Source organism: Schistocerca cancellata, chromosome 4 (assembly GCF_023864275.1).
Source record: "Schistocerca cancellata isolate TAMUIC-IGC-003103 chromosome 4, iqSchCanc2.1, whole genome shotgun sequence".
Taxonomy (NCBI): Eukaryota; Metazoa; Arthropoda; class Insecta; order Orthoptera; family Acrididae; genus Schistocerca; species Schistocerca cancellata.
In genome coordinates this window covers 720735793-720748685 of record NC_064629.1, presented here as the reverse complement: position 1 = coordinate 720748685, position 12893 = coordinate 720735793, and the positions used below count along the sequence as shown (strand labels likewise).

The 12893-nt window shown below is 41.8% G+C and overlaps 1 protein-coding gene across 1 annotated transcript in view; it reads left to right on the top strand.

Moving 5' to 3' along the window:
* The window catches only part of LOC126184689 (galanin receptor 2a-like), a 442192-nt gene that overhangs the window by 402244 nt on the left and 27055 nt on the right, over window positions 1–12893 (top strand). Inside the window, exon 5 of the mRNA XM_049927183.1 lies at window positions 5478–5686. Within this exon, the coding sequence (XP_049783140.1) occupies window positions 5478–5686 (209 nt within the window). The remainder of the gene's footprint in view (window positions 1–5477; window positions 5687–12893) is intronic.

Sequence of the window (12893 nt, the reverse complement as noted above, 5' to 3'; positions counted from 1 at the left end):
GGCCGGCCATGCTAGACATATACATTAGTCACATTGTAGTCACAGCACTCACACTGAGCTGTACGACGTACCGACCACCTGACTTCGTATATGCCGACAAGACAGCCGTGTGTAAGCATCGTCGGCCCAAGTACAATCTCCCGGAATACTGCTAGCTGATGGACATCTGAACACGTGCTGCTCTCCCTATGTAGCCCGTTGCTGTCATTTTTATGTAACAAGGGTTAAAATAAGTCCCCTCTGTATCCCTCCCACTGGTGAATGTGGTGCTGATCTATTTCTTGGTGGATCATTCGTTGTGAGAGTACCAATATCACGAACTTCTCTGGCTCACAGTTTATGTAATTTTCAGAAAAAATTGTTTTAGTTCTCTTATTTAATGGGAATTTGTTTATTTACAGTTAATTTGACCAATAAATGCATAATGTATGTGACGATACAAAAAAACTGGTTGGTGCGTGACGTACATTGTGAGGTGGCACATGGAATGAGACACCACACGCGTTTTGAGTAGAGAAGTTTCTGTAACGGAAGATCCTTCAAAAGTTGGTGGAAGACGATGTGTTGGAAGGTTGACATGCTTGTTGGCACTCAGTGAATAGTGTATAAAAAATGATATGTAAGATGATTGCCTCATTATTTCTACTACACACTTACACTCCACTGACGGCGCCGACGTTGCACTTGGAAGGAGATGTTTACCTACCTATATGAATATTCTCCAGTATAACTTTTCTATGGTTAGTGAAGGTTACTTCGTCAGTAAACAAGGTACACGGCATCTCCAGCATTAATGAAACCTGACAAAGTGCCAAGTAGCTGGTCGCGTATGAAACATTATACATTGTTCAAACGGATAAGAAGGTAACAAAATCGTTTTCATGTAGCTCTTGATGAAAAGGGATACGATACATGTGGCCGAGCTGTTCTAGGTGCTTCAGTCCGGGACCGCACTGCTGCTACGGTCGCAGGTTCGACTCCTGCCTCGGGTATGGATGTGTGTGATGTCCTTAGGTTGGGTTGGGTTGTTTTGGGGAAGGAGACCAGACAGCGAGGTCATCGGTCTCATCGGATTAGGGAAGGAAGTCGGCCGTGCCCTTTCAAAGGAACCATCCCGGCATTTGCCTGGAGCGATTTAGGGAAATCACGAAAAACCTAAATCAGGATGGCTGGACGCGGGATTGAACCGTCGTCCTCCCGAATGCGAGTCCAGTGTCTAACCACTGCGCCACCTCGCTCGGTGCGATGTCCTTAGGTTAGTTAGGTTTAAGTAGTTCTAAGTCTATGGGACTGATGACCACAGATATTAAGTCCCATAGTGCTTAGAGCTATTTGAACCATTTTTGATATGATACAGATGGAGTATTTGTCGGTGAATAATATAGTGTTCATTAGATCTAATGATGTCACTTTCTCTCGTAGCAGATGAGAAGGAAATATGTCGATCAATAGCTACGCCTGCTACAAAATTAACTTCGCCATTTATTCCGGCCACGAGTTTATTTCGAACAAGTTCGTGAACTCATTTGTACCGTGTGACACTTAAATCATGTAGGAGCTTGGTAAATTGTTGTCCTGGTGGTTGTTGTCTATGCAGGTAATATTCTCCATACATAAGGATCATTTCGACTTTCTCAGCCGTTCTAAACACCAAAACATCTAACTTGCTCCGTACACTTGACTTCAGTGGCGCACTAGCACAAGACCATGGAAAATGGTTCAAATGTTCAAATGTGTGTGAAATATTATGGGACTTAACTGCTAAGGTCATCAGTCCCTAGGCTTACACACTACTTAACCTAAATTATCCTAAGGACAAACACACACACCCATACCCGAGGGAGGACTCGAACCTCCGCCGGGACCAGCCGCACAGGAAAATGGTTGAAATGGCTCTGAGCACTATGGGACTTAACATCGGAGGTCATCAGTCCCCTAGAACTTAGAACTACCTAAACCTAACTAACCTAAGGACATCACAAACATCCATGCCCGAGGCAGGATTCGAAACTGCGACTACAGCAGTCGCGCGGTTCCGGACTGAAGTGCCTAGAACCGTTCGACCACCGCGGCCGGCGACCATGAAAACATAAGTATCAACATGCCTACTTGATGCTCTCGAGGTAAGGTTCCAGTATCTTGCTAGTAGTGGTTCCAATGGCAGGGATAACACTCGTTGAGTGTAATTATCATAGCTCTTTTTTTTTTTATTTGGCCTTCAGGATGAATACACTATTTAGCCATCCATAATTATACTATTTAGCCTTCGACGATTACACTACTTAGCCACCAACAATTACAAAAAATTGTTTTCACAAAACATGTAAATGAACATGTGATTTTAAAATAACTGAACAATATTTCTTTACAGTATAGCAGAAATAAAAAAGGAATGACTTCTTACTTTCTAAATGGAGAAGTAATAAACAAATTTTTCATTACAAAATATATTTACAACAGGTTTGTGCAATCAGTATCCTTTGAGACACAAACAATTTTGTTGAATTAAACACTAAAAATTTTTAAACATGACTGCGTAGTCAGCGACCATTTACAAATTAAAGTAATTACAACTCTGAGTCGTAATTTCTTTAACTTTAACCAATAAAAAATGGTAATTACGCCTGGTCTGCAGCTCTGTGGACAGATGTTAAAATTGCTAACTGCAGTTAATCTTATCTGAAATCTAACAACTGCTTTATCATTCTTTAGTAAAGGACCAAGAATGTTTGCAGGGAACGGCACCCTAAGCTTTGTCGATTCTGTGAGGAATTATTCCCTATGTTGTTCGAAGTAGGAACAAGCGAAAATTAAATATAACTCATGAACTGTTTGCTATGGAGTACCGCAGTAAGCTCTACATCGAATAAAGTCGCCTCTGCTATCAGTTTCGACAAAAATGTGCGTTGTTGCATTTAATAAATGTACAAGTGATGTTCGTAAACGTTTTTCCATCGTTTTTCGAATTACTGTGTAAGTTAACTTTGTGAGCCCCTTACTGTACTTCACTTTTTTGAAAAAAATACTTCAATTGTAGATATCGTTTCGAAATTACTCTGTCTTGTTTTAGATGATTCATCCGGTGTGCCCTCTACCTAACCTAACCTAAAGCATTTTTCAAAGTAGCACATGGCTATCGAGTCATCTAGAATTTTGCGGTTATTTAATATTATGCTACCCAGTTCTGCAGCAAATGTTTATTTGAAGGATTTCTTAACATTTCGGCAGCGCGAGTAGAAGTATTATTATAAAAACATTGTGAGCCTTCTTTGCTAGTAAATGTTGGTGGATTACGTGTGGTGAGATGAAACTACAAGTCTGAAAGTCTTGTATTGCGTGTCATTTCCCTTATAACTAGGCTAATAAAAGGAGTCATGAATACTCTGACATGTCATTATTTATTTGGTTTTGACATTCTAACAGCAGTCGTGTTTGCAGATTAAATTATAGCAATTCAGGTCTTCCTATTACACCCTCTACCACGCCTTCACTGTGGTTTGCAGAGTGTGGATGTAGATACACATTATGCAAACAACGGTTATTCAGTTACGAGCTCAAACGTGTTTCAGCAATTTTGTACTATCCTCAGTGGATATTCTTATTACCGGTACGGTCTTATACTCCACATTGTTAGTTATTGTAAGACCATCTTTTCTTTATTTACAAGATGTAAACGATAATTGTTTAAAACGTACCACAGTAGTGTAGAGGAAGTCGAGACAAACAATTTGATACAGGACACTTCCGGTCTATCAAGTCGGAAAAATATCTCAAATTGGCGTGCAAAAACCATTTAAGCTACAGCCCATGCACATAGCGAGAGATTCTCAATATTCTCTCGCTCCCTTCACGCAAAGTATTAGTCCTAGAGAAAAAATTAATAGGACCTTTCCTGTAGGAGCTTTAATTTAATTTTAAACTGAGATACGTTTTCGCTGTGGCCGTACTTATCAAGTTTATCAATAAAAACATAAAAAGTGATCTTCAAACGCCAACTCACCCTCTCACCGTTAGTCCTTTTGGAATATTGTTCACGGTACTCCCTCCTACCACTGTACAAAGATTTGCGACTATGTGAATTATTTTCTATGTTTGACGTTTTTGATGTCCATTGATTGGGCTATTAAGCCACCTGCTTAGTGGGCTATTTCGTTATTAATTGAAACTTTCCAGTAAGGGCAATGAAAGAAAAAAGACGTTTGTAAACGTTACGCAAAACCTAATTTCGTTTAGAATTCGATCTAATCAAACCCTTACAAGCATAACGCTTTCTTAGAAAGGTTAGACAAAACGATTTAATTGCTAATTTTAAGCTGCTAAAATTCACAAAATTGTGATATAAAATATACACAAACGTCAGTTTAGCAATTTGTAAGGGCACGTCTAAGCTCGTGGCGTAATCAAAAGGTCGAATATGGCAAATAATTTGCGTAGTCAAATTTTTTGTACAGTGGTCCTAGACTAACTCGAAAGTAAAGGCCTTCGGCGGAAACGTGCACCAGTACAAAATTAAACTAAATCAAATTTCCTACAAAAAGGTCATAATATTTTTTCTCTAGGACCAACAGTTTTCGCGAAGAGGGCAAGAGAACAATGAAAATCTCACGCGATGCCTATGCATTGTCGCTTAGGTGATCTTTGTAGACCCATTCGGTGTAGTTTCCCGAACTGACAGACCACAAGCGTCCCATATCAAATTCTTCGTCTCGACTTGCCCTGCACCAGGGTTTCCCAAATTGTGTTCCGCGGAACAGCAGTGCTCCACGGGAAGTGCAGAAGTGCACCGCGAAAAACTATGAACAACTTGGAGGATTTTTGTCTCGCCGTTTTGACGATACTAATTACGTTTTTTAAAAAAAATTATTATGATTTCTGTAGTTATGATTTAAAATTGAAGTAATCACTGAATAAAACAAGTTTTTCTCGTTTTTAAAAATAAACAAGGTATTCCATCAAAGTACCAGGATTCTCAAAGTTTGGGAACCCCTCCTCTACACCACCAAGGTACGTTACAAACAGTTATCGTTTATACCCTGTATAGATTTCTATGCCGTAGTTATGTTCATGCCACCGATCCCCGCCTGCATACTCATCTGAAACACACGCAGAGAGACGGCACATAATTTTACTGAATCACATTCCGAAATACAAACTTCGCAAGTTCACAAAGACACATCGATGTCTGAGCTTGAAAGTGTGATTCAGTAACTCTTTTTTTTTTCCTGTAACAGACGAGCGTGCGCATGAGGACAGAGGACAAATGCCACAAAAATAGCTGTGGCAAGCTGTAAAACTGCAGAAAGATGGTCACGCAGTGCCTAACAGTCTGGAGAACAAGACCGTAATAAAGCACCTACTGAGGATGGCCCCAGGGTGCTGAAACATATTTGGATATAATAGACGGACCAGAGTTCTCACGATTGCCGCGCGTGTTCATTATTTGCAGTGTGGTGTTTCATTTAATGGTGCTGTTGCAGGGTACTTACGCGATGCTGTACACCAACATGATAGTGAATGTGACGATACACCACTGCGCCGACACGGTGGGTGGTCTCAGCCTGGCCGTTTACCAGCTGGTGCTGCTGTTCGGGGCGCCGGGCGTGCTCATGCTCTTCTGCTACAGCTGCGTCATTGTCGAACTCTGGAAGAGCACGCGCAGCATGCAGGTCCTCACCAACAGCATCAGGTACGCATCTACTGAAATTCTTGTGTGTCCGGCTACACAGCACGCACTTCTATTACTTATTTCCGCTCCTTGCCTTTTTCTTTGCCGTCAGAATTTTAATCCCCCTCGTTGGTTACTTCTTAAAATGTCAGAAAAGTTGAGAGGAATTAGCAATAAAGTGACAATTAAGAAATAACCAATGTCAGTTGCTCATGCAATGGTTGTTGGACCTACGCGCAGGGGACATTCCATTTAGAAAATCGATAGGTAATTCAGTATTCCGAGATTCACAGTGTCAAGAGTGTGCAGAAAATACCAAATTTCAGGCGTTATTCTCAGCACGGACAACGCAATGACCGAGGGCTTTCACGTAATGGCCGAGAGAAGAAAATCCTAAGAAATTTTGGTCTTACGTCAAAGCGGTAGGTGGATCAAAACAAAATGTCGAGACACTCTGTGAGCAAAATGGTATTGAAACAGAGGATGACAGACTAAAGGCCGAAATACTAAATGTCTTTTTCCAAAGCTGTTTCACAGAGGAAGACTGCACTGTAGTTCCTTCTCTAGATTGCCGCACAGATGACAAACTGGGTAGATATCGAAATAGATGACAGAGGGATAGAGAAACAATTAAAATCGCTCAAAGAGGAAAGGCCGCTGGACCTGATGGGATACCAGTTCGATTTTTCACAGAGTACGCGAAGGAACTTGCCCCCCTTCTTGCAGCGGTGTACCGTAGGTCTCTAGAAGAGCGTAGCGTTCCAAAGGATTGGAAAAGAGCACAGGTCATCCCCGTTTTCAAGAAGGAACGTCGAACAGATGTGCAGAACTATAGACCTATATCTCTAATGTCGATCAGTTGTAGAATTTTGGAACACGTTTTATGTTCGAGTATAATGACTTTTCTGGAGACTAGAAATCTACTCTGCAGGAATCAGCATGGGTTTCGAAAAAGACGATCGTGTGAAACCCAGCTCGCGCTATTCGTCCACCAGACTCAGAGGGCCATAGCCACAGGTTCTCAGGTAGATGCTGTGTTTCTTGACTTCCGCAAGGCGTTCGATACAGTTCCCCACAGTCGTTTAATGAACAAAGTAAGAGCATATGGACTATCAAACTAATTGTGTGATTGGAGTGAAGAGTTCCTAGATAACAGAACGCAGCATGTCATTACCAATGGAGAGAAGTCTTCCGAAGTAAGAGTGATTTCAGGTGTGCCGCAGGGGAGTGTCGTAGGACCGTTGCTATTCACAATAAACATAAATGACCTTGTGGATAACATCGGAAGTTCACTGAGGCTTTTTGCGGATGATGCTGTAGTATATCGAGAGGTTGTAACAATGGAAAATTGTACTGAAATGCAGGAGGATCTGCAAAGAATTGACGCATGATGCAGGGAATGGCAACTGAATCTCAATGTAGACAAGTGTAACGTGCTGCGAATACATAGAAAGAAATATCCTTTATCATTTAGCTACAATATAGCAGTTCAGCAACTGGAAGCAGTTAATTCCATAAATTATCTGGGAGTAGGCATTAGGAGTGATTTAAAATGGAATGATCATATAAAGTTGATCGTCGGTAAAGCAGATGCCAGACTGAGATTCATTGGAAGAATCCTAAGGAAATGCAGTCCGAAAACAAAGGAAGTAGGTTACAGTACACTTGTTCGCCCACTTCTTCAATATTGCTCACCAGTGTGCGATCCGTACCAGATAGGGTTGATAGAAGAGATAGAGAAGATCCAACGGAGAGCAGCGCGCTTCGTTACAGTAGCATTTAGTAATCGCGATAGCGTTGCGGAGATGATAGATAAACTCCAGTGGAAGACTCTGCAGGAGAGACGCTCAGTAGCTCGGTACGGGCTTTTGTTGAAGTTTCGAGAACATACCTTCACCGAGGAGTCAAGCAGTATATTGCTCCCTCCTACGTGTATCTCGCGAGGAGACCATGAGGATAAAATCAGAGAGATTAGAGAGGCATACCGAAAATCTTTCTTTCCACGAACAATACGAGACTGGAATATAAGGGAGAACCGATAGAGGTACTCAAAGCACCCTCCGCCACACACGGTCAGGTGGCTTGCGGAGTATGGGTGTAGATGTAGAGCAGCGGCGTTTGCGTAGAGTTGTCTGTGGTAACAAACAAGCAACGCTGCGTGAAGTAACCGCAAAAATCAAATTGGGACGTACGACAATCGTACCCGTAGTTCAGTGCGGCGACATATGCCGTTAACTGGCTATTGCAGGAGACGACCGACGCGAGTGCCTCTGCTAACAGCACGGCATCGCCTGCAGCCGTCTCCTGGGCTGGCAATGGAATGAGCGTTTGGCGTCATTGGCCGGGAGGCCCCTTACGGGGCAGGTCCGGCCGCCTTGGTGCAGGTCTTATTACATTCGACTCCACATTGGGCGACCTGCACGCCGGATGGGGATGAAATGATGATGAAGATAACACAACACCCAGTCCCGGAGGGGAGAAAATCCCCAACCCAGCCGTCAATCGAACCCGGGTCCCTTAGGACGGCAGTCTGTCACGCTGATCATTCAGCTATTGGGGCGGACTCCTGGGCTGGTGACCATATCGTTTGGACTCGAAGATTAGAAAATCATGACCTGGTCAGATGTGTCCCGAGTTCAGTTGGTAAGAGCTGATGGTAGGGTTCGGGAGTGGCGCAGACCCCTCGAAGCTATTGACCCAAATTGTGAACAAGGCACTGTGCAAGCTGGTTGTGGATCCACAATGGTATGGGCTGTGTTGCATAGAATGGAGTGAGTCCCGAACCGATCACTGACTAGAAATGGTTCCGTTCGGCTACCTGGGGAGCATTTGCAGCCATTCGCGGACTTAATGTTCCAAAACAACGATGGAATTTTTATGGGTTACAATGCGCCATGTCACCGGATCACGACTGTTCGCGACTGGTTTGAGGAACATTCTGGACAATGCGAGCGAACTATTTAGCCACCCAGATCGTAGCAAGCAATATGAAATTAATTTAAGGCTGTTGTAATACAATGTAGTGAGTCAATGACATTCAAAACATTTAGTAAACGTTTGTGAACATGTCTCCTACTGCGTAATGCATTTAAAGATAAGTAAAGTTACTGTTCCGAATCAATTAATGATTCACTCTCACAGTCAACTGCAACAACACTTCGTCAGGCAATTGCAGTGTTAAAGTTTTAGGATTTCTGAGGGCAGCAACAATCCGAAGATTAGATTAATTATTCATTCCATAGACCCATAAAAGAGGGAATCCTCCTGGTTGTGTAACATGTCAGATAAACACATTACAAAAATGTAGATAGAAAAACTTGAGTTATATTAATTTTGATGATACTCAGTCAATAAACAGTAAAACTATATACATTAATTAAATTTCAACTTCTAATATTTACAGGTTTAATACTTACATCTGCTTTCATTAAATCCATCATTCAGACATTTGCTAGTTTCTTGGCTATTACAACCAAGTATTGTCAAAAATTAAAGTAAATTATTCATTTCAGTGATCCTCAGTTAAGAACAGTCAGATTATGGACAAGATTTAAAATTAAAGTTCCACTATTTACAGACTTAAGACTTACATCTGCTTTCCATACATCCATCATTCACACAGTAGGTAGTTACTTGGCTGTTACAACCAAGATTTGTCAAAAATTAAAGTATAATAAAATTTCATTAAAATTGTCTACTGCATTTGTTGAGAAACTCATGGATGGAATAGGAGTTGCCCACCAAACATTCTTTCAGATTATGTTTAAATTGTGCCTTGTTTGAAACTAAACTCTTAATGGTTGCTAGTAGCTTATTGAAAATATGCGTTGCTGAATACTGGACTCCTTTCTGGGCAAGAGTAAGTGATTTTAAATCTTTATGTATATTGTTCTTATTCCTAGTATTGATACTGCGTACTAAGCAGTTAGTTGGAAAAAGAGATGTATTATTTACAACAAACTTCATTAAGGAATAAATATACTGAGAAGCTGTGGTTAATATGCCCAATTCTTTGAATAGGTTTCGACATGATGTTCTTGGATTTACACTACTCATTACTCTTATTATACGCTTCTGTACTCTAAAATGTTTTTCTCTGTTTGTGAAGTTACCCCAAAATATGATACCATATGACATAATGGAGTGAAAATAAGCAAAATATGCCAGTTTCTTTATATTTATATCGCCTATGTCTGACATCATTCGCACTGCATACACAGACTTGTTTAGGCGCTTTAGCAGTTCGTTAGTATGTTGCTCCCAACTGAATTTAGTATCAAGTTGTAATCCCAAAAATTTTACACTCTCAACTTCTCCTATTTCCATGTCATCATATTTTATACATACACCAGAAGGAAATCTCTTGGAAGTTCTGAACTGCATATAGTAGGTCTTTTCAAAGTTTAATGACAGTGAATTGGTTATGAACCACTTATTACCGTCAGTAAAAATTTGATTAGCTGCCCTTTCTAAATTTATATTTGATTTACTATTTATTGCAATGTTTGTATCATCTGCAAATAAGACAAACTTGGCATCTGGTAATGTAACAGATGCAGGTCATTAATATACACAAGAAACAGTAGTGGACCTAGTATGGAGAGAAATGGAGAGAAACAGAGAACAGACACGCAGTGTTCCGAATGGTGGCAACTTTTAACGACCAGCAGCTATTTCGGGGCCGGTGGTCAACTTACCTTGCCCTAACTATAGATAGTGCCGAATAAGTTGACATTCAGCACGGTGGCTGATGGAGCGACAATGAATGAGGAAAGCCTTTACGATCGCTCCCATCAGCCACCGCGCCGAGAGTCAACTTAGTCTGCGTGTATAGTACTATGGGCTCGTAACATACTAATTTATGTAGGTTATCAATTGACAATAACATCCCCACATATGCGGTCCTAGGTGCCGCCCCACAGCACCAGTATTGGCTCTTGAGCAAAAACGTTTGACGACCACTGCTGCAGAGACATTGGTATGACCTCTACTTTGGCGAGGTAAAGTGGGGTGCTGAGGATTCCTGGAAGCCGTCATAAGTGTTGTCATGAAAACATCATTAGTAAAACATTCATTTATTGTTCATCAACTTCGAAATCGTGATGATACTCAGAGAAGTACATAAGCTGTACACAGTCTGCGAGGGGGCATGGCAGCCAGCGGGAAGGCTGGCGGTATGCAGAATCGTGCGACCGGTGGTGATGACGGCGGCGATTCTGCAGGGAAACTGACCGCGGCAGCGTGCGGCGGCTCGCAGTGCAGACAAGAGACTTCCTTCCAGCACAGGAAGGGCGCGTGGAATCACGCCGTGGATCCAGAATGGATACGATGGCTCACGGCAGCAGCAGTGTCTGCCCACACGAGCAGAGTAAAGCCGTGGGCACACGGACCATGCTGTCGAACGTTAACGTTGAGCGTGCCAAGTTCAACGTGCTGCTGAACGCTCAGGAACGATGCGACTTGCGCATAAGGTACGTGGGCCCCAACGTGGTATACGCGATCGCAACGCACTCCAGCAGCAGTTGAGGGTTGTTTCTAGTTCGCAAATCACACTGTTTACTCAACGGGCTCGCGCAAAATTCCCACGTTAGCTCTATTAAAACGCACGTTTCCTCCATCGTCCACGAAAAGGAAAGTACCATGTCTAATCAATAAGCACACAGGCTTATAAAAGATCCATTACAAACAGTGCGGTACAAATTTGGAATACTTCTCTGCATAAGATAAACATTATTTCATCGTTCCCACATTTTCGTAAAACCCCACGGTCAGTCTTACTTGATCACTGTTCCTACACAGCAGCAGAATCTTTGCAACATGTGAATAACGAAGCGTAAAAGAAAAAGGCGCAAAATATCTTTATACAGGTAGCTCAAGCTGTCCTGTTGATTAAGCCAATCGAACAGTCACCACTCAAAAAAAGGTGAACTTATATTTACATAACATCAAATATTATAGTATATACTTATATTAAACTAATAATAAAGTATCAGAACCTAAGAAAAACGCGAATGTTAGGAAAAAAAGTTCGGAAGTGTCAATACGCGAACCAGGGCCCTATTAAACAATTCATTACCAGACAGTGACGCTATTTATTATGCTAATCCAACAACACACCTGTTAAATCTAATCACATTCTCTTACGGCGTGCTGAAAACCTTAATCGTAGATATGTTACTAATTGAAATTTAATTATAACAAATTGTACCAAGAACAATGCGTTTTCGATGGATCTTCCGTGTGTCGCTGCCTTCAAATAGCCTACTCACATAATATGCAAGTTACAATAATTCTTTTGCCACGAACATGATGTTTCTCATTATTTTATTGCAACGAATCACACAGTTAACGAGTTTTCCAGTGATTCTCAATTTACTGGTGCTCAGAAACGGCATATATACACATAGGCTTGAAATGAATGCCAATATGGCGCCTCACAACTCTGTACTGAAGGGAGACGGCGTGCGTATGACGTAGGTGGCGTTGTACCATCTCATTGGTCAACGCTCAGACGCACGCTCAGAATATCTGACATGCCAAATACTGCTCTGCACGTTCGGAAAGACTCCCGAACGTGCTGTCCCACGCTATGACGTCAGAAACTCAGCACTCTCAACGCTCAACGTTCGGATGCACGGGTCCGTGTGCCGACAGCTTAAGCCGTCGGCACACGGACCGTGCTGTCGAACATTAACGTTGAGCGTGCCAAGTTCAACGTGCTGCTGAACGCTCAGGAACGATGCGACTTGTGCATACGGTACGTGGGCCCCAACGTGGTATACGCGATCGCAACGCACTCCAGCGGCAGTTAAGGGATGTTTCTAATTCGTAAATCACACTGTTTGCTCAACGGGCCCGCGTAAAATTCCCACGTTAGCTCTATTAAAAGGTACATTTCCTCCATTGTCCACGAAAAGGAAAGTACCATGTCGAATCAATAAAGACACAGGCCTATATAAGTTCCATTACAAACAGTGCAGTACAAATTAGGAATATTTCTCCGCATAAGAATAATAAATAATGTTTATTATTTCATCATTACCACATTTTAGTAAAACCCCAAGGTCAGTCTTACTTTATCACATTTACTACCCAGTTGCAGAAGCTTTGCAACATGTGAATTACGAAGCGTAAAAGAAAAAGGAGCAAGATATCTTTATACAGGTAGCGCAAGCTGTCTAGTAAATTAAGCCAATCGAACAAAGTTACCCCTCAAAAAAACGGAGAA